Source organism: Nannobrachium achirus, assembly GCF_963921795.1.
Source record: "Nannobrachium achirus genome assembly, chromosome: 9".
In the NCBI taxonomy this organism is placed as follows: Eukaryota; Metazoa; Chordata; class Actinopteri; order Myctophiformes; family Myctophidae; genus Nannobrachium; species Nannobrachium achirus.
Genome location: NC_137818.1, coordinates 54,447,349 through 54,470,535, shown reverse-complemented (window position 1 = coordinate 54,470,535; position 23,187 = coordinate 54,447,349). Strand labels below are relative to the sequence as shown.

Below are 23,187 nucleotides of genomic sequence, written 5' to 3'. Positions count from 1 at the left end.
TGAAAGATATTTCTCAAATTCTACTCCACATTCGGCCCTTACAAGTGTAGTAATACAAGTACACACACACACACACACACACACACACACACACACACACACACACACACACACACACACACACACACAGACACACAGACAACACAAAGCACAAACACACCCTCCTTGTCTCTGTTGCACCCAACCAAGATACACAATGGAGAGACCTAAAGGCAGGGTTGCAGGGAAGGAAAACCTTATATCATATAAATCTAACTGTCAAACTGTACGGGTGTCCACCACACTGCTGCCCATCAGCCCACTGTCTGAACCCGGCTGAGCCCTCCGCGTCCTTCTTTTAAACCTGCTGTACATCGCGGCGCTTTTGCCAACAATAGCCGATCTACGAGCCTTGTAGATCGGCTGTTATCGGCAAGCGGCGCCGCCGTACGGCGGAAGTATGAATCAGGCTTTTACACCTCCTTTTCTTGTCCTTTTTGTATTTTATTTTCCTTTCTTTTCGCCCAAATAGCCGATCTACAAGCACAAGCACACGGATCGGCTATTTTTTGGCGGGGGAGCGACGACCGTCATGCTGCGAACTATGAATCAGGCATCACGTCTTGTTTTCTTGCTTTTCTTTTCTCTTTTAATCTCGTGTTTTATTTCATTTCAGCATTTTATTTTATTATTTTCTCTTTGCTTTTCGTCACTGTCGGGCAGAAACCTCGTATCTCCAAGTTTCATATTCGTATGTTTTTTTTTCGCAAAGTAAAGCCCTGCGTCATCATACAAGGCCGTCGCACAAAAGTAGTGAAAACAGCCGATCTACAAGCACACAACGCCTCACGGTGCGAGGCGTTGTGTGCTTGTAGATCGGCTGTTTTCACTAGTTTAGTTCATTTTTTAAACGACAAATACAAAACGAACGGTTTTGGACATGCAAGGTTTCCACCCGACAACTACGTTTTTCTTCCCTTCTCCTCTCCTCTCTTCTTTGCTTCTTCTTTTATTTACTTTCCCTTTCTTGTCTTTTCTTTTCCTTTTGCGTTCCTGTCCTCTCGCAGCTAAAGGAGGCAGCGGCAGCATCAGCAGGTATGGAGGATGGAGGCGCGGTCTCCCAGGAGACACTGAGACATTTTAGTGAGACAATCAAGCACTTGTACTTCTTTGTTATTATTTTGTATGCTCGTCCCACACCACGCCTACTGACAGTGTTTTATCTGCAGGGTAACGATTTCAATCAGTGTTATGAAAGTAAACTCTCACACACACACACACGCACGCACACACACACACACACACACACACACACACACACACACACACACACACACACACACACACAATATTGACTATATATAAATATATATATTTAATATATATATTACATGACAGATGTTATATATATATACAGTAAATATGCTAAAAACAGATTTAATGCAAACTGTCTAATTTTTTGCAAAATGCGTTTTCCGGGTTTTTATTTTCTTGCTTCTGACCGGCGTGTTGTCGGTCTCGGGTAGGCAAGGTGAATGTAAAAAGAAAAATACAAATAAAAAAGCCTTTTTTTATTCTCATCATCTTCACCGGGGGAGGAGGGGGGAGGGGGTCGTCGATCGCGTCCAACTGTTTTCTGTTCTTCAAGGCATTATATCCTCCAATATGTTCTTAACATTGTCTCTTTTGTCGAAAAAGGGAAGAACACTAAAGATGAAAACTAACTGCGTTCTAAACGGACAATCCCCCGCCCACACAGACAGTGTCTGTGTGTCAGCTCTCTCTCTCTCGCCTCCTACACTTTCATGGTGTTTTTCCATTAAAAGCTGAATGACTGGAAAGAGAAATAGGTGCTAATAACACGTTGGAAACATGATGCTTTGTGAATCCTCTTGACCCCTGTGTACCCAACGCTTCTGTTCCCGTTTTCTTTTTCTTCTCCTCTTTTTTTTTTTTTTTTTTTTTTTTTTTTAATGTACTGTATATGTTTCGAAAGCAGGGAAAACGATGAAAGTATTTTAAAAAAAAACTCCGATACGGGTATTAATCTCCTCTGATTCAGCACACTCTCTCACTTTAGTGATTTTTTTTTTTTTTTTGGTTTTTTGTTTTTGTTTCTGTTTGTTTGTTTCTTGATTTTCTTTTTTCAAAAACAAAAAACCTTACTCGTTGATTCTTTTTCTTTGTAAATGTTATAGCTATAAAAATGTATATTTTTAAAATTGTGAATCTGTTATTATATGATGTTCGCTAGAAATAAAAGGAAGAAACGGCTTTATAGATTTAATTCGAGGTGTGACTTTATTCTCCTCCGCATAGCATGTACTGTATTTAAGTTAAAAAGAATATTAATTTAAAATGTCGATAGTGACCATGGCCCACTCTGCATTCATTTGTCAATATATATAAATCAAGAAATAACATTGTTATGCCACTACTTAACTGATTATTATATAACTGTGCTTTAATACAATTCTCAGTTTAAGAACATACAGTATCATTGTTAGTCTAGTTCTATGGCATCCAGTAAAATAATACTTTTAATCATGGCTACAACACTGCAATTAGCATTTTCACATTTCCCTTAGCAAATGTATACATGCTCAAAGAAGACACTTCTATCATGTATGTTATCATTTCTCTAGGGCAGAAACCTCTACATCTCCAGCGCCTGGACACTGCTCCTACAGATTTTGGCCTAAAATCAAGCAAAGCGGTACACAGTATCTCTAAAGTCACGGCATCAACATGGATCTGTCCCATTTCACATATTCCCTCCTGATTGGTTACCATTGCCTTCTAAAGTTTGTGTATGCGACCTGATGGTCGCTTATCTCCCGATTGGGGAGTCTTACTGGTACTTTTTATGTATTTTCTTTGTAAATCAATGCCCTTCTTGTCATACTACAGCGTCACACAAAAGGAGCAAAAATAGCAGATCTACAAGCTCAAAACATGGCACATTTTGAGCTTGTTGATCTGCTTTTTTTGCTCCTTTTTTAACCCATTAAGAGCAGGAACGCAGCTTTGTTACGTTAGATTTTCACCACATGAACCATTATTTTATGCTTTAACTATTAAAAAATAGCAGATCTACAAGCTGTGAGCTTGTAGAACTGCTATTTCTTATAAACCGTGAAAACAATTTTTTCAGGCCTAAAAGCATACATGGGCAACTGGCGGCCCGGGGGCCACATGCGGCCCCCACCTTCACTTAATGCGGCCCACAGGTTAATACCAGAATACTGATATATTATTGATTTCAGCTGTTACAATTCCAAACATGACCTGCTTTAATTCCTTCACTCTATAGGCTATTAGTAGCTTAATGACTAGTATAGTAGTATTCAAATGTATTTTTTTATGTCCATTGTTTTTGTATTCAGGTTCATAATGTTAACATGAGTATATAACTAAATGCGTTTGAAATTAAATCAAAATGTTACATTCAGGATTCCAATTAAAAAAGAACAAAAAATTATTCCGGATTCCAATTCAAAAGAAGCAAAAATAGCCGCTCTACAAGCTCAAAAATCTGCTATTTTTGCTTCTTTTGTATGAGATACTTAGATAGATAGTAGGACGTAGCAATATGCAATGTGGCCCTCTCCATCATCAAAGTTGCCCACCCCTGCCTAAAAGGATTCATTTTAACCCTGAACAGAAACAGTTTCGGACATAATAACGAGGTTTCAGCCAGACGTGTCAACGCTATAACGCCGCTGGGTGGAGAACATAAATAGTGGTGATGCCGGGGGTGATGACATCCATCCCCTCACGTACCCCGGGTGCTCCTCTACACCTTCTCCTCCCTGTCGGCGGTGTTGAGGGTGTGAGCTCGCAGCTTCTTCTCCTCCTCGCTCTCTCCTCCTCTTCTGTGGAATCTCTGCAGCAGTTCTACAGCGAACAAGGGCACCACCTGCTCACAAGTATAACACCAAGGGGAATACACACGAGAAAAGCATTGAGTAGGTTTATGGCGCCCTCTCCTGGTCGACTCATAAAAGCGTCCACCAACCTTTACTGAGAACATTCACATTAAGAAATATACTGTTTTATTGGGAAGACGAACATTTAACTTTAAAAAATGAATAAAGAAATATATATTTTTGACACTCATGTCGCGGTGTAAACCAGTGTTTCTCAAACTTTCAAATTTCAATTGCTCCCCTTAACTCTGACAGTGTACAAATGGAACCAAATGAACCCGTTAGGGTCCATTTGGTTCCATTTGTACACTGTCAGAGTTACAGACTTGTATGGGTCAATTTAGACTCCCCTAAAGGAACACACAGAGTCCCTGGAATCCACTTTGAGAAACACTTGATGTAAACTATACTTTAATTGGACTATAAAAAGAATAATACATTCAGGAACATTTATTTCCAAGGTCAATAATTCATCATCTATATTTTATACCATTATTCCTATATCTGGAAATATAGAAATTAAGGACCTACTTCATCATACAAGAGTGTTGCAAAAAAAAGTAGTGAAAATAGCAGATCTACAAATATCAATCTGGGGGTCCTTGACATGACAAAGTTTGAGAACCACTGATATAACAACATAAGTTGTGCAGAAAACTGTTAGGATTTGTAGACATATATCAGTAGAATCTGCATATATCAGTGGTTCTCAAGCCCCTCATCTCAAAATATTTTGTTCCACGGACCCCAAGAGCAAATATTTTAGTTAAAAATTTGAATTTGGGTCTTACCAAATGCTAGATGCAGAACAGATTTTTTGTAAATACAAGGTTTCCACCCGACAACGACGATATACTCCATGGTTGTCTTTTTTGTGTGTGTACGACGTACGTAAGTCTTTTCACATTTAAAAAGTTATGCAGTGAGAGAAAACATAAGGCTGGACTTCAGTATCAAAAGTTTCAAGCTATTCTTAGACGCTGACAGCGTGCATGGTTACGTACCTCTACCACGATTAGCTTTCTACATTTGGGGATGTTGGGGTCTGGGTACTCCTCCCCAAAGCACAGCTCAATCTCATAGTGAGGTCTGGAGCCCTCGCCATGGATGTAGTCTTGGAGCTCTGTGCACCGACATGAACAAAATGACAGGCAAGATTCTGATTGACAGTATCAACATGGTAACTCAGGCACGTGCACACATAGACATGAAAGGGGGCTTGAGCCCCCTGCCCCTTTATCCCTCTGTAAAAATTGCCCTCTCCAGACCATGAATGCAGTTTTCACTATGGTGAAAGAAATTTAAATGCCCTCTTTTCATGCCATACATGAAGGCAGCATTCAAGAGAATTGCCTTGTTCAAACTCTCATGAACTTGAATGCATCATCTTATGTTGAAAGAATTGCCCTCTCTGTGTACCCATGCCGTTACGCCACATCTCCAGTATTGCCTTTTTTATGCTTAGTTTTGTGTGGTATCAAGTACTGAAAATAGCCGACCTCCAAGCTAGAAATGTCATCCCCTGCCTCTCTAACATTCTCTGCACGTCCCTGTAGTAAATGGTCTACATTTATCTAGTAACACTGTCTGGTAGAAACCCTCCATATATACAGTATTTTTTCCAGACGAATGCTACTGTTCACACTTTACAAAAACAGCCGATCTACAAGGACACAACGCATGTGACAAGTTGTTAATTGTTTGAAGAGATGCAGTGGTTAACCAATGAATAGTATTAGAGGCAGGAAGAAAACCATAGTCTTAGAGATTTCCCATGTATGAATGAATGGACCATTGTAAAAGCGCTTTGAGTTCGCAACTTGCTTAGAAAAGCGCTATAAAAATGCAATCCATTATTAGAGATGTGCCTGCAATCCCCCAAGTACACACAAGGCAGAGAGAGCTTCCTGTTGGCTCTGGCATAGGGGATTGGACAATAAATGCATTTCTGGTCCACGTTACACTGATAAAAACCTAGATGCGCGCGCAGTTCGGTACCAAATGAGCCAATAACCAGCGGTTTGGGGATTGGTAGGAATTGATTACATGATACAGTCACCTGTGCATTTAGTCTCAATGTTTGTAAACAAGAAACAGGTCTATAAAGCCCGGGAAATTATTATAAGCACCAAATTTTGCACAAAGTTTCCTCTGGACCTACTTTAAAAAAAAAAAAAAAATAGGGTTGGGATCCCATTTACTTTCTATACAGTAAAATAATACAAAAAATAAATCTGCTTTAAGTAGCATGTGAGGTTTTTTTTTCATGATCCAGAATCCAATGCAAACATTTGATTTGCACGAAAAACATTCCTTGGGCTAAAAAAGGCCCCACAAAACTATGGTTTAGTGATGAGTCATCACTTTTCACAGTTGTGTGGGGGCGATTTTTATCCCAAGGAATGTTTTTTGTGCAAAACAAATGCTTATATTGGATTCAGGATCATGAAAAATCCCTAGTTTGACCCCTCACATACTACTTAAAGCAGATTTATTTTTTTGTATTATTTTACTGTATCCACGAGTTTCCTACGCCCCATAGTGCATTGCGCAAACGTCTGCACCGAGGTTCCGCCGCCGATTTACAAGCTCACAACGGGTTGCCTCTGCGACGCGACGTGAGCTTGTATGTCTGCTGTTAAAGGACAACTTTAGTTTTTTACAACAAGGGTTCATATTTTAGATTGTAATTAAAGAATATAAAAGATGAGTGTTAAAATGATTTCATTTACTTCTTTCTATTGTTTTAGAGATTCCTATTTCAGTGGTTGGGGGCATGCCTACAATTGGCTAAATATGTCATTTTACACAGAATAAGGGCTTCCCAAGATACAACGCAACCTTTCATGGTTGGATGTGACTTATGGGGGCTAGAAGTGTTACTGTAAATAGCAATAAAGAAACAGCTGACTTATTGTGTCTAAAAATACATATTTAGCCACTTGTACGCATGCCCCCATGCGTACGCATGCCCCACATTTTATCACGGTAAACGCAATAAAACAATAGAACGAAGCAAATGAAAACATTTTAACACTCACTTTTTCTTTTCTCTAATTACTATCTAAAATATGAACCCTTGTTGTAAAAAACTAAAGTTGTCCTTTAAACCCGGAAGTTTGGTCCTGATAGTCTCCAGTAAACTCCCGCGGAAACTTGTGGATAGAGAGTTTTTTTTAATTGAGTGGCTAGCTTGCTTTTTGGAAAAAGTAGGTCCAGGGGAAACTTTGTGCAAAATTTGGTGCTTGTATCAAACTATTCAAATCACGATTCTTCCAAAAAAATGTACTTAATTTCCCGCACTTGGAGAGGGGCAGTGATTTGGCCAATCACTGCTGACCCGCCAACTGGAGAGTGTTGTGGTTAAGGGTCCAAACACTCCCAAGAAGGTTGGGGACCACCTGATGACCTCTCTTCCAGGCCAAGGCTTTACCCAATAGAAATGGATTATAATCTCATCTTTGATGTATTTACAAAAAGGGGTTCCACCGTGCCTCAAGCCAAATTCAGGCTGGTCCGGTGCATCTCAGGAACGGGACTGGTATGTGTAGAAGGGAGGCACTAGAGCAAACTCTGACAATTTGTTTTATTTTATTTTTTTGTACAGGATGCAGGAAAATAACGTGACAACGTTTCGCTGTCAACACATCTTCATCAGGTCATCGAATAGTGTTAGGGCTTGTTAATAATAATAATCACTCTCATAACTTTTATTAATTTCATGACAATTTGTTGTTTTGGCCATACTAGGTTTGCACACACACAAATGGTGGTGGCAGCCTTGCATGCAACGCATGAAGTGTTCATTACCCTGTCTCAAATTACACTCATTTAATCTGTGTCCTGTTCACCCTGCTATATGGCTATGAATGTTGAAGAATGTTGGACAACTCCACAGTTGTCAGCCTTCCACACAAAAAAAAAAATAATAATAATAATAAACACACCAAAAGATAATAATTAATTACCAGTAAGACGCCAAAGGGCGAAAAGCTTAGGGCGAGGTCGTGCCATCTGTCTTGGCCATATATGGATTCTGTCAGTGTGGTTCTCCTAACAGGGCATCATCTGGGATACAATCCCTTTTGTGCCCATATATGGAGATCCCTAACAGAATCCCTTTATGCCCATATATGGAAATCCCTGCTCTGAGTATCTGACATCACTGTGATGTCACCTGTTTATGCCTATATGGAGATCCCTGCTCTGAGTATCTGACATCACTGCAATGTCACCTATGATGTCACAGTGATTTGTCAGGGGAACGGCAGGCGTTACATGTATACATACATAGATACGGTCAAGCTGTGACGGTTCTCATAGTAAACTTGCTCCCTACGGTCGCAATTAGAGTGGTGTGATTACATCGAGTTGCCAGGGAGCTTGTGTTTTGGACCCAAAAAGCAGAGCTCAAAACCAGAATAAACATCCAATCAGTCTTTAATTCAACCCAAATCCTAAAAGAATGAGTGGCTTAAGCAGGCAGGCATAGATAGTTACTGGGTACCATCTGAAGCACAAACAAAACTGAGGAGCTGAGCCACAGTATTGGAAACTGAATGAACTGGCTAGACCAGGCTTTAAACCGCTGAGCTTGATGAGTATTGAGTAGATGAAGCAGAGTTGTACAGGCAGCTCCACCTCATGAGGAATAATTGGCTTGCCAGCCTATAGCCAGACACACGCACATGCACCCCCACACACATGCCCATGAGGGGACACAAACGAACAGTATTTCGTCGCCTGTGTATCTTCGCTTCTGTTGGAGTATCCAAATTGAGATAACGTTGGCCAACACTGACCACCACGACCAAAGTGAAGCGATTCAATCGACTAGAAAGATATTTTATCTTGTGGTGGGAGTGCACCTTAAGGAAAATACAGACAACGTTCTGGCCCAATACCATCTCCAAGCAACATATACACAGCAAACAAGACTCAGAATTTAACCAGAGCAACAGTGATATGACTGACTCTCACAGGGATGTATTAAAAACAGCCACAATGTGGAAGTTGTTACTGCTTTATTAGGAGCGAATGTGATAAGCTAGGCCCCGGACAAAGTGCACTTCACTTACCTTTGTGAAATATAGGCATATCGAGCAGCTTACAGGTCCGTTCCCGGTCCAGTTTGTTGGGTCTGTCGGTGTGCTCCGCCAGGGGGCCGCTCCAGTAGACCCGGCCCTGACAGAACCTCTTGATGAACACGCCGTCGGGGGCGACCCACAGCAGGACGCCGCGCTCCAGGTGGGACAGGAGGCAGCCCATGGCCTCCGTCAGAGCCGGGTCCTTGAACGTCACCTCTGGGGAAGGGAAGGAGAGCTGCTGGGCACTGCAAGGCCCGTATATCCTCTCGTTTCCCAGAGGAACGGAGCCCTGCAGGATGAAGCAGCCGTCTGGGCTGCTGGTGGACACCTCCGTTACGATGCGGCCTTGGTACAACAACCTCACCTTCATACGGAAGTCTGCACGGACACAACACGCATTCTCAGTTCGTTACTAGTCTACCAGTGGAAGACAAGTGTTTGGTTTGCTTTTTAAATGCATATTGGTTACACAGTGGTTCCCAAATTATACGGGTTTGGGACCCCCAGGGGTCCTTGAGGGAGTCCTTGAATGATTGATATTTAGGAAAAAAAAAATTCTTATGGGTCTGTAAGTCAGAGTTATATTGGTCTGTGGCCTAATGTAAATGGTAAATGGTGCATTTATATAGCGCCTTAATACAAGGCGCTTTACAGAGATTGTGCATTACATTCACACACACAAATTCACACACATTCATACACCGATGGGGGAAGAAACCATTCAAGACACCAACCTGCTCATCGGGAGCAATTAGGGGTTCAGAGTCTTGCTCAAGGACACTTCGACACTAGGGATGTGAAAAAAATCGACTCGAAAATCGACTCATGCTCACGGCGACTCAAAAAGTATGAGTCGAAAAAACGAATATTTTTTTATTATTTTTTTAATACAATTTTTCTAAAGTTTTTCCCCCAAAAATGTTTTAATCGCTTCAAAAACGTTATAAGCGTCAATGTTTTCCAAATGTGAGAGGACCGGTGTGTGGGTCTCTGTGTCGGGGACGAGTGCATGTCTGTGTTGTGCATGCATGCATCGCAGATTCGCATGCATGCGGCGTTAGTCAGGTCCGCGGACTACTGGTTGAGAAACACTGCTGGACTGGTCTGATGCGCGCGTCATAGCAGTGCGCGCTGACTTGTTTTGTTTACGTGCCTGTGTGCATGCATGCTTGACACGAAAGCTCGCTTGGCAGCGTCGCCTCGTGTGCAGTGATTTTGTCAAGATTGACAATAAAACAACACAAGATACATTACTCGTTGTTAATGCGAAACACCCGTGGACGCGGTCGGGGAAGGAGAGCGGGGCAGACAAAAGCTCCACATTGATACACCAGCCTGGGGTGCCAGCCACGGCAGCCAGAGCGTTCCCACTATACTACGTTCCATGGACTTTGTCACTCCGCTTCTAGTCTCTAGAGAACAGACTCTGTGCTGCTAACGCAAGGAAGAGCAATTATTATTAGGGCTTTGATGCAAGTTCTGATGGGTGCAGCTGCATAAGTTGTGTTGCTTAAAGTAATGCGCCGTTGTGCTCTCCTCTCAGCTGCTGCTTAGCAGAAAAAAAGTGAAAAAAAGTCGATCGACGCGTCGATTTTCGGCCGCGACGCGTCAATTCGCAAATAATGCGTCGATTAACATCCCTATTCGACACTAACTCTGGGGGAGTCCAGGATGAAACTGGGAACGTTTGCCAGGTTGCCAAGTGGCCACTCTACCCCTGAGTCACTGCCACCCAATGTTGTTTTTGACAGAGAATTTTGATTTAGTTTTAGTCATAGTCTTTTGAATAAAATGTCATTTAGTTTTAGTCATAATTTAGTCACCTGAAAAGTTTTAGTTTTGGTCTAATTTTAGTCGACTACCGTATTTTCCGGACTATAAGGCGCACTTAAAAGCCTTTAATTTTCTCAAAGAACTACAGTGCGCCTTATAGTCCAGTGCGCCTTATATATGGATCATTCAGTGACATTGACATTCCCTTTAGCACAGCTCCATCTGTTGGATGCATAACGCAATGGTAGCGTCTATTATGTGCGCCTTATAGTCAGGTGCGCCTTATATATGAAAACAGTTTGAAAATAGACCATTCATTGACAGTGCGCCTTATAGTCAGGTGCGCCTTATAGTCCAGAAAATACTGTAAATATCATTAAGTTTTTAGGCGACTAAATCTACTGTTGATTTAGTCAACTAAAATGTATTTTGGCAGGCCTTGATGGCATCGTAATGACTGATTTTACACTTGGCTGCGTGATGAAAATAGCAGATCTACAAGCTCACAACGGTGCGGCGACCTGACTAACGCCGCATGCATGCGAATCTGCGATGCATGCATACACCTGAGAGCAACCAAACATAAAATGACTCTCTTCTCCACTAGTCCCTCCCTAACGTTTTAGTCTAGTTTTTATTTTGTTGAAGAAATTGTCAATATATTTAGTCTTAGTTTTAGTCACCACAGCTTAGTTTTTGTTTAGTTTTTATTTCGTTTTCAGTCGACAAACATTTTTCGTCATAGTTTTAGTCGACGAAATCAACACTGCTGCCACCAAAGTGGGGATTCTTTGACATGAGAAGGTTTGAGAATGACTGCATTAGGGTTCTTACCAGTTATAGCCAGCGTTGGGCTGAGGAAAGTTGGCGGAGGAGAGTTGTGATGCCGAGGTCTTCCTCCGTCTAACCAGCAGTACATGTGCTCCCTTATATGAGCATCTGAACAGGAGCAGAAATAATTCTCCACGTAAATACAAACATTTGGGCCAGGCCGTTTTTCAGTGTTACACAGTATGATGCCGTGATCTTAATGATTAGATCGTGGTTCCCAACGCTTTCTGGATCGGGTGCCACTTGAAAAAAAGTGTGCACCCATTCATTCATTTAAATTTAGTCAAGAACGCTCACGTCAAAGTAGATTTAACGATTTATTGCCACAAATGGAATACAGTTAAACTTGGCGTTAAAGGGCTCCGCGTTCGGAGAGGTTCAAGCAGCTGCTATGCAAAATCAGGGAATGCTAAGAAAAGCAACCCCATAGGGATACAATAGTAGAACAATAGCTATACATTGACATATTAGCTTGAATCAGCAGACATAAAATATTTGAGCCTATGCCAGACTCTGATCGAAAGGTCGAGGCTGGGGTGGCTCGGATCCAAGTCAAGCAGAGCTATAGTGAATGCAAGCCGTATTTAAAGGAGCCTCCCTTATGGAGTGAGAGCTCTGATTGGAGTATGACAGTGTGAGATAATGATCAGCAGATCTGTGAATGAGGAATATAGGAAAACTGACAGCTGATTACAGCTGAGGTGGGCGAGACTCACATGTCCTGCATGAACTAACGCTATGCTTCATTAAGTTTACTGTTTACAGCTTTATTTCAACAGTGTGTTTAGCTTAATAACATGTGCTGCTCCTTACCATTCACATTTGGGGCTTCATTTTCATCATCATTTAACGGTTCCTTCTGACAGAGTTAAGAAGAAGAAAAAATACATGTTAACATTTTTTTCCTCATGTGTAAAGGTCTTTGCACATTGCTGCGTTTTGTTTGTTGTTGTTTTTTCGGACGAATATAGGAGCGAATTTCGGAGCATGTAAATAAAAACATCTACTTCACGTTATAATGCGTTCCAAGTCTGGGCACACGTCGCCCGTTTCGTATTTATTTTTAGACCAGGGTGATTTTTTTTCCGATTTTCGCAACTGTCGCCACTAGGTCCCTTGCTCTCTCTCTCTCTCTCCTCTCTCTCTTCTTGGCCTGAATTTTTTTTTCGGATTTCGGATTTCCAAAGCGCAAAGAAAAAAATGCAGCAGTGTGCAACCAGCTTTACAGACAGTAAACATACATTGTACTGTATCTGACATGTTATTTCCCCGACCCCCCACCCTCCCAACAACTAAATTAGACAAACTCTTTTATTTATTGTTTTGTTGTTTCTAAATTTCAGGCTGTAATTAACAATTTAACAAATGACTTTTCTGCTTTCAGTTCAAAGTTGATCTGGTACTCATCCTCCCACAGGATTTCGTACAATTTGAAGAGGAGACCATCAAGACGACTAGTATACTGTATATTTACCTACTATATTCTGTATAATAAACATATATATAATAACAAACATGTATACTAACATAATTTATTAGTTGTGTTTTTTTGTCTTTCATTCACTCCCATACACCAAGGTCAGCTTGGGCTGAAACCTTACGCATCTTATGAGCCAGGGACAGTCTTTGGCAACATTAAAACATTAAAAAAAGTTGGATACAGTACTTTAACTCATCTGGTGCCGATCCCGAACTAGTTCGGCTTTATTTCAATCCAATACAATCTTTTTTTTATTAATTCACTTACCCCGAGCTGCTTGTAGAGTCGTGGGTGGTCCTGGCTCGCTAGCCGCTAGCCAGCTAGCCGTTCTACTCTGTCCGACGATATATTCCATTAAAAATGGTTTAAAATACATTTTTGAGCTCTCCAATGTTCACCCGATGTTCGGCGCCGCTTCCGATGAGTACACGAGTGTGCCGATCCCGAAGTAGTTCGGCTTTATTTAATTAAATGAATAAAATGATAAGAGGCCTTCTGAAGCCTGGCTTGATTTTTGTAGCTACTAGCCGAAAGCTAACAACGTCCCGGCCGGCCGTAATTTGCGAACGCAATCGCCAATCTCCGCCTAATCCAATGAAAGACCGCATCTTTAAAGGCTTATATCTCTTTTTTGTGTTTTAGGAAAGCGGCGCGAGGTTTATTTACGGCGAAATCGCCCAAAAATGATCTTTTAGATGACAAAATGGGAATAGCCATTCTGTTAGCATCTTCATCCGGGACATTTCCATGCCGTGCATGAACGTGAGGACGTCAGGTCCTGGAAGCTGAAGTCCTGGAAGCTAAAGCGCTCGCCTATGAGAGATGCGCTGGCATTCTTTGGCCCCTAGAGGGCGCAGGCGCTCAAAGAGTTAATGTTTAACTTTTTTAAAGTTCAGCGTTATATTGGCAGGTCAATCCCTGATAATCGTGTTACCTTTAGGTTCGGCGGTCCGTGTAGGCACGGGGGTCCCTGTAGGTGCGGGGGTCCCTGTGGGTGCAGGGGTCCCTGTAGGCATGTGGGACCTTGTAGGTGCTGGGGTCCCTGTGGGTGCGGGGGTCCCTGTGGGTGTGGGGGTCCCTGTGGGTGCGGGGGTCCCTGTGGGTGTGGGGGTCCCTGTGGGTGTGGGGGTCCCTGTAGGCGTGTGGGACCTTGTAGGCGCTGGGGTCCCTGTGGGTGCAGGGGTCCCCTGGCAGGGGAGCTGGACCCACTAGCCTGGATGGCCACCAGATTATCTAAGTAAAATAAAATACGTAATCAGATTTAAATGTTTAATCTTTTGACAGCCCTAATAAAGGGCAGTCCATACTGTCTCTGACCACCAAACTTTTCGTCTGAAAGGTCCGGTTCAACTATAAAATGACGTCACTCGCAACTTCTGAAAAGCATTACCCCGAATTTGAGTTCGGAAAGGTCTGACTCTCCGACGAAAAAGTTCAGAGGTCGGAGACAGTACGGACAGCCCTTAAAGGTATATTCAGTGATTGTATTTAATTCAAATAAAAATATAATTGGTACATTTTCCATTCTTTCTCCTCACTAGAATGTGTGCTGACCAGATAAGGACTTCCACCATGGCCCGTGTTACGAGCTTAGCTAGATTCGGTTTTCAGGGGTGGCCAGCCAGTCCTCGACCAATCAGGATAGAGTATGGCCGTAGTTATGTTATGATGTTTAGTTATGATGGTCAAAATAAAAGTTTTGTGAACCACAGTCGCTCTGAATTAAGAACGTCTGCTAAATGCCTAGATTGTAAACTACTGAACTCAGAAAATGCCACAGTCTCGTAGTAAATCAGTATCATACATATCCTGAAGCTGGAGACGTAGGCCTACCGATATTCAGTGATTGGGTCTAATGATCAAAACGAGAACATTATAATGGTGTAAAAAATCTATAAAAAACTAAACATTTCCACGCTGTAAGACCAGTAAGGGACAAGATGACCCCCGGCCACTTTCATTATCACTGAATACACCTTTAAGTGTATGTATGGTATACGCTAAATAAACTAACAAGACATACGGTAGGGGCCTATGCTATATGAGCAAATTAAAGAGCGCTAAGAGGTTAAATACTAGATGTGAACTTACAGTATATTATCTTTTTTCATCATTGTATGTACACTTCATCGAGTCACTAATCAATTGGCCTATTTTCTTTTAAATATGTTTTTGGGCTTTTATGCATTTATTGATAGGACAGTAGACTGACAGGAAATGGGGAGAGAGATGGGGAGTGACAAGCAGCAAAGGTAGTCGGGAATCAAACCAGCGACACACTGTCATGCTACACTGAGCCTATATGGTATGCATAGAGGTGGAAAGAGTACTGGAAAATCCTACTCACAAGTAAATGTACATTACTTTAGTGAACATGTTGGAAATTACTCAAAAGCCATGTTTTCATTACAGTTCCGGAATTTTTCATGCAAAATAATTATAGCCGGGGAGCCACTGTGCCAAAATGAGAGAAGACCTGTGATGTCATGACATACTCCAAATTTTAGTTTTTCCTATTAATTTGGTCAATAAGGTACACAGAATGAGAGGCCTGCTCTGCCGGAAACACTGCGAAAAAAAGTTTCCCATTGACTTCACTATACTGGAAAAAAAACACGCCAAAAAAAGTAGCATGTGAGGGGTCAAACTAAGGGTTCTTCATGATTCTGAATCCATTGCAAGCATTTGTTTTGCATGAAAAACATTCCTTGGGCTAGATTTCAGCCTCTCAAACCTGTGAAAAGTGATGAGTCATCACTTTTCACCGTTAATTTGGTCCGTTTTCTAGCCCAAGGAATGTTTTTCATGCAAAACAAATGCTTGCAATGGATTCAGAATCATCAAGAACCCCTAGTTTGACCCCTCACATGCTACTTAAAGCATATTTTTTTGGTGTGTTTCTTTCCTGTATATTGAAGTCGATGGAGTGAATATACAAATGGCCATAACTTTTTTTCGCAGAGTTTCCGGCAGAGCAGGCCTCTCATTCTGTGTACCTTAATGACCAAATGAATAGAAAAAACAAAAATAAAAAGTATGTCATGACATCACAGGTAAAACCCTATTCTTTGAGCTTTTGGGCCTGTGGCTCCCCGGCTATTAGCATAACGTGCCATCATTGGCAGCAAAAGTTCTGCAGCCTCATAAGCCACCGTTTTCATTAGACCATTGTGGCGGTATGAATGTCATAGCAGTAAAGTAAAGACCAGTGTTGCCAGATTGCCAGAAGTGTACAAAAATAAGCTCCAAAAAGTTATATTATCTATTCTAGGCCATACTTTAAAACTATACACATAGCCGCATCAGCTACTTGAAAATAGTCGATCTACAAGCTCACAACAAATAAAAAGCAACCAGCAGCTATCAATATTTACAAGCAACTTCACAGAAAACAAGCCCAGAGTCGCTTATAATTAGCAGACATGGCAACAGCGACACACTGGTCGCTTACTCAAGTCGCTTCGGTTTGGTGTCTGTCTCTTTCTCTCTCTCACCCTGAACCCTACAAATGGAGATTTAACAAGTTACAAGACATATTCTTCATGCAACAACACATGGTTCAGAAAGGATCGCTGATCCAATGTGTTCCACTTGTAGGCTTGTAGATTAGCTGTGGTTTTTCACACGGCACCGTCAAAAACTATGGACAGTAACCAGACTCGTTCGCTGCTCTGTAAAACACTTTTAATCATCACACAACGACGAGAAACTAATGATGCACCTCGTTGAGAAGAGAACAGCTCCTTTCGGATCCTCTCCCTCCACTACACAGCTCTGAGATACCAGAGGGATAAAGGAGCTACTTTGAGAAATCATTGCACACACAGCCAGCCATGGACACAATGCGACTCTAGCCTAAATAATGAATCCCATAATGCAAGGTGAAGCTGTATTTTATCGAAAATCACGATATGCGTTTTCACTGGTGGGAAATTTGTATTCTCCCGGTATTTTCAGCAAAAATTACTAGGTAGTTTGCCAAGAAAATTCGGACGCCAAAACATCCGCCACACAAAATCAGTGTCCGTTTTCGTTAATTTCAAAATTTCTGTGACTTTTGAAAAAACTTCCAGAACTTTGGCTCTGTGAAAAAGGGGCTTAAGAGTGAAAGTAAGCCTTTTTAAAACTACCCTGTGAGTAAAAAATAAAAGTACTCCCCCCCCTTTTTACATTAATTATACATATCACACGTTACCTGTTACCTAAGCTGTCCCAATAGACGTCAATCATGTCATTAAGTAGTGCTCCAGAAATGAACGGGTTAAAAAACCAAGCTGCCGGCCGCCTGCTCCGTCCGTGGCCAGTCTCTTATTTTGAAGGCCAATAGTGATCCCATGTTAAGGGATCACTATTGTGTGCACGTGGATGCGCGATGATGATGAATCGGCGAGTCCACCCGTGCCAACGGACGGTACGTAGCCCTTGCCAGCTTTACTGTATATACAGTAAATATCGCGCGTATACTCGGGATCGGCACTATGAATACTCGAGTATATTTCGCGAGCAATGGCGTAGGGGAGAAAAAAAAAATGTTTTCTTTTTTTTTTTGCCACTGGGCAGCCCCCTAGCCTAGCGGCCCACTGCAACAGTTGTTTAGAATGGACATATCAAACACAATGTCCAACAGATTGCTTTGTGTTTACAGCTGTGTTTCTAGTGTCAAGCTCCCTCTGGTAGAGTTGGCACTAATCATGTTCATACTCCGCTTGTTGGTGGTGTAAAAGTTGTGGTATTAAAAGCTTAATTGTGTATTTATATGTGCTCCCCTCGACCCGACGAGTCGGTAGAGTATCTGCGCATCATTTGCAAAAGGGCCCCCACCCACCTCCTCGCAGGGGGGCCCCACAATTTTCAGAAACGCCACTGTTCGCGAGTATACTCGGGATCGGCTACAAATGAGTTAACCAGGAAGAGAAAAATACTATTCAGAAAACCACTGTTAATGACATTTATTTTAACATTTTAATTCTCCCAGGCAACCACACATATAGCCTGCACATGTACACATAAATAAAATAAAATAAAACTAGAAGCAGTGCTCTTCCGAGCACAGGTCTCCGCCAGGTCAGGTAGGTTATTGTGGCCCCCCTGGTGGCGTTATAATAGGCAAATGTGAAAAGGGTGCCATGTCATCTGAGGCCTGCATGATATGAGGTATTTTGTTCCAAAAATGTGTTTTGCTAAAGTTGAGCTGCATGGTGGCTCCTTGACCTATTTATTGGGAATGTGCGTGCAAAATTGCACGGAAATCACAAGCTGCGTTTATGATTTGAGGCATTTGGGCTGAAATATCTGCCAGATCAGTCTTGATCACATGACTATAGAGATACTGTACTGATTTGCGTGATTTTTGGAATAAATCTGAAGTAGTAATATCAATAAATATTGTTTTACATAAGTCGGCCTCCTGGTGGCGCTATAAAAAGCAGATCTGAAAAATGCAGGTCAAAGGTTTTTCCTTGGCCTGTCTAGGGAGTGTGAATAAAAACGTTTACCCGTAATTGCCGGACTATAAGCCGCGGCTTTTTTCCCATGTTTTGAAACCTGCGGCTTATACAACGGTGCGGCTTATATATAGATTTTTACAGCTAAGGGCCAGTTAGTTTGTTTTACAATGGTCTTTAACAAGGATTTATATGTAGATTTTTACAGCTAACGGCCACCAGGGGCACTCTAGCAGGAAGCAGTAAGGACACCTGCGGCTTATAGTCAGGTGCGGCTTATATGTGTAAAAATTTGTTTTTTGTTCTAAATTTAGCAGGTGCGGCTTATAGTCAGGTGCGGCTTATAGTCCAGCAATTACGGTACACTGATCAGTGGGGTTATTGATAAAAACATGAATCGGCCTGTTATAGTGCCATCATGAGGCTGATTTGAGAATTTTGAAGCGGCATTTCTTCCTCGGCCTAGTGGGAATGTGCGTGCAAAATTTGATTTGATGCATTTTGTTCAAAAGGGAGCACTCTTGCAAACTTTGGAAGCCAATCTTAGCCAATCAGGATGGAATATGAAAACTCAGAAAGACCTGTTTTGTTTAATTAGATGGGCTACATTCCAGCTGAGAGGTAAGGTAACCAAAGCAGAGTTGTTAATGATTCTAAAACAACCTCAACCAAATATTCATGGTCTGACTCATCACATAATCCTGCACCACTGCTACCTGCTGGGGTTAGCGAGCAGCAGTCCTAATGCTTCCATAATTATGTAAAAAAAAAATCAATTAACTCCTACTCATTGTCCAAGTTACTCAAAGTAAAGTATTTAGTATTTAAATTACTCAAAGTAAGAGTAAAACCTCAATGCGCCTGGACCGGTAGGCCAGAGGGTCCCCAATTGGCCTAATTTAAAAACCCATTAAAACCGAGAAAGCATCTGTGTCATTTTAGATTTGAGCGTTGCCTATTCAAAAATAGCAGTTGTAAAAGCTCACAGCACATCAGCGAGCGTGTACAACTGCTATTTGTTTTTTAAATAAAAATAAAGAAATCTTGAGAGTGTGAGAACCACTGATGTAGAATCTTAAAGAGGTGGTGCCATAGTTTTGTACTTTTTCTGTTTTGTGTGTGCAGTTGACTTTACTCTAATAGACCCCCAGGTGTGGTTATAATGTGCAGATCTGTCTTCCCTGTGTATTTTTGGTTACTCCCTGAAAGCTGAATGACACAGATTAAATTACATCATAAACTCATCCCCTCCCCTTTTACCATTCACCCAACACTGTGGGTGTGGCTAACTTCAGCTGGATCACCACAGACAACCAGGCATACTTAATGAACTGGTGGGTGTGGCCACATAAAAGTACGCCATTTACCATGAGAGGGAGTGGTTTGTTGGGTGATTTACCCCTGTTTCAGGGTTGTGGCACGAGGCGAAGCCAAGTGCCAAACAACCCTGAAACAGTGGTAAATCAGCCAACAACCCACAATCCTTGAATGGTAAATTGCTTTTCTACCACTTCTACCATATAAATGATAGAAAACACAGTTGTAACTTGCAAGGTTATTTAGTTACAATCAACTGCAACACAACAGTGGGCGGGGTCCATGAGCCAACTCAAGGTTGTTGACTGATTTACCACTGTTTTAAGCCAATCAGAATCCAGTATCTGAACATGTGACCACAAAAAGTGGTAGAAACCCAATTTTAACACTTTCTGTAGACTTTTTTAGTATAATCACAATACCATGATCATCATGTTTTAGGGGGGAAACAAATCATGGCACTGTATCTTTAATGTTATGACAGGTCTATATACCTGTTATGACCAGGCTGGTGTCCGGCTGGACGTGGTAGACCTTGTAGGGTTCAGAGATGTCCAGCTGGCTGCGCTCCACCACCTCCTGGAAGTCTGTGCTCTTGTTGAGCGCACAGCGCAGGCGGGTCTTCCACATGGTGGGGTCAGCCACGTCCCTCCCCTCCCTGTACTTACCCTTGTACACAGCCCAGGCCTGCATGGGGGGCAAGGACAAATGACTCACTTTTGGTATTATAGCCTACAGGAATACCAGTCACTTCGCCAACAATCCAACTCGCCAAATCAACTTGCTAGGACACCTCGCCAATGAGCAGGGTTGTCAACATTGGACTGTCAGTCCAGGAGAATCCAGGAGATTTATTTTTTAGGGGGTGTGCGGAACTTCTTAACAGATATATATTTTCCTGTTTTCTGTTGAATTTTGTGCATGTTTGATACTTTTATCAGGCTTGCTTTTCTAGCATGGGTACAATTTCAGCCTTAAAATGCCAAATGTAGGTGTACAAATTTGATGACTGAAGCAAAGTAAGACATCCTTAATAATGACTTCTCATCTGGGGGTCCTCCCCCAGACAATATTTAACATAGTAGATGTAATTGCCAATCCTCCTGGCGAATCCAGGAGCATTGACAAGCCTGCCCAATGAGTGTGGACAATTTGGCGAGTTGGATTTTTGGCGAAGTGACCAGTTACCGCCTACAGCAGTGGCTCAACCTGTGGGGGTCTCCAAACTATTTTGGGGGGGGGGGGGGGGGGGGGGGGGGGGGGTCCTCAGATGATTAACTTAATGTGCAACATTGTTTTCTCTCCCAACAGTAAACAAACCAACATAAAGTTTAAGCGTATAGAGGGTGGCTGCATATTTCTAGAGTGACAATTCAAGGACTTTTTAATACCTCTAAAATGACAAATTAAACATTGACCAAACTGTCAAATATTAGAGGCAGAACTTGTGAACATAGCAGATCTACATGCTACATACATGAGCACATAGATCTGCTATGTTCACAAAATGTTATACAAAATGCAACGCCTCAACTCTTAGTGCTCGCCAGGGTGGCCGGGAGGTCCCCAGTTAAAATATGATTAGTTTGGGGGTCGTGGCCTGAAAAAGTTGAGAACCACAGGCCTACAGCAGTGGCTTTCAGACATTTTCAAGGTCAAGGGCCCCCAAATTGATATGTATGTGGCGACTAGGGATGCAAATTATCGATTAAATCATGATCCAATTTCTTAATTCACCTAATCAATCGATTGAATCGAATCATCGATTAATTGATAAGCTGTGATTTTCCTCAGAACCTTAATTTACTAATAGGTTACTGCTTAGTAGCACCTGAGACAGACAAACATTGTGTCCTGAAAATAATGCTTAAATTAACCAAACACATTTCCCCCTCTAAACTAGTGTTGCATCAATCATTGTCAACTCTAAGAAATGAACCTCTCGTGTACAGTGAGACACACAGACACAGTGGAAAGAAGTACATTTTTCTTTATAATAACATTTTGAGCTGCTCAGATAATATGTAGCCTTTACTTAATTGGGATAATGAATTCTTGCAAATCAGAACAATTAGTTGATTAATTATTGTTAACATCCCTAGTGGTCACAGACCCCTATTTGAAAATGTTTTTTTGCCAGGGACCCCATAAGAGAAGGTTTGTTCATTTCCCCCTAATTATGACAAATTTGTTAGAAAAAAAAAGAAAAAAAATATATTTCGGAAATGTTAGGCAACTCATCATCACACATCACAATTGTGAGCTTGTATTTCCGAATAACCAAAGTATTACATTGGGTTAAAGTGGTTGAACACATTTTTATGCAACTCCTTTCACTGGGATTGGGAACCCCCTGGAACCTCCTCAAGGACCTCTGCTGGGGGTCCGCGGATCCAGAAACTAGGCCTATTTAGGCATAGTGATACAGTATTGAGTTAATGTAATTTAAATACATTCAATATAGCCTACATAATGGTTAACATGTAATTTAAATACTTTCGACAGGCCCTATAGGCCTACTCATCATAGCCTAATTATGTTTTATTTTCTTTCTTTGTATGTAGGCCTATATTAGCCTAGGCTATTCATTAGGATACATTCAATAGTGTGTAAGTGACTATGCTTCATTGTGAAATTGATTAACTAACTCCCTCACCGAGTATCGTTTTGACAATAATCATGATAACCTTAAAGACCTACTACTTCGTTGTAAGAAGGTGTCGCGTTACGAAGTCGCTCACAACTGCAATTTTTACATTTAAAAAAAAAACGTAATAATAATTAAAATAATAATATTTGACAGCTGCGTCAAATAGGGACACCATCAGTTAAAACAGTTATATCTCCTGATTACCATGGAGTTCATGCAGCAACATACTGTAAGTAAATATAGTTTCAAATATTTACCCTGAACAGAGCTGCATCCTCGTCCTGGTTGTAATCCTTCTTTGCCGCATGTTTCCATGGGATTCTGAACATGGTTTTGTCCTCATTCTCCCAACACAGTCCTTCATATTGTCCACTGTCTATCTGAGCTATCAGCCATTCTCTCAGGCGCATCTTTGCTTCCATCTTCAGCGCATAACTTTATCAATGATCCTCTTCTTGCCAGGTATAAATGAAGAAAAAAAACTGACAATATGATATTGACTGACAATATCTATTTATCACACTGTCAACCCGCGCACTATCTGTGCAATGAGAAATAACCACTTTCCCTATACTTTAACATAGCCTGCAGAATTGTCCATTTAAAGTGTAAATTATAATACATGTGTCCAAAAGGTAAATACAGTACCAGATAATTTCCTCGTAGATTAGGCTATACAGTGAAGAGCCTGCCCTCA

General features: G+C 41.5%; 1 protein-coding gene across 1 annotated transcript; it reads right to left on the bottom strand.

Annotated features, from left to right (window-relative positions):
- Window positions 1-3,775: 3,775 nt before the first annotated feature.
- irf10 (interferon regulatory factor 10) lies at window positions 3,776-22,912 on the bottom strand (the record flags this gene model as incomplete). The annotated part of the gene is made up of 7 exons (XM_080733909.1): window positions 3,776-3,898; window positions 4,913-5,031; window positions 8,987-9,373; window positions 11,603-11,707; window positions 12,413-12,463; window positions 20,335-20,527; window positions 22,748-22,912. The coding sequence occupies 7 exons, from the start codon at window positions 22,910-22,912 to the stop codon at window positions 3,776-3,778; spliced, it is 1,143 nt and encodes a 380-aa protein (XP_080590035.1).
- Window positions 22,913-23,187: the final 275 nt, after the last annotated feature.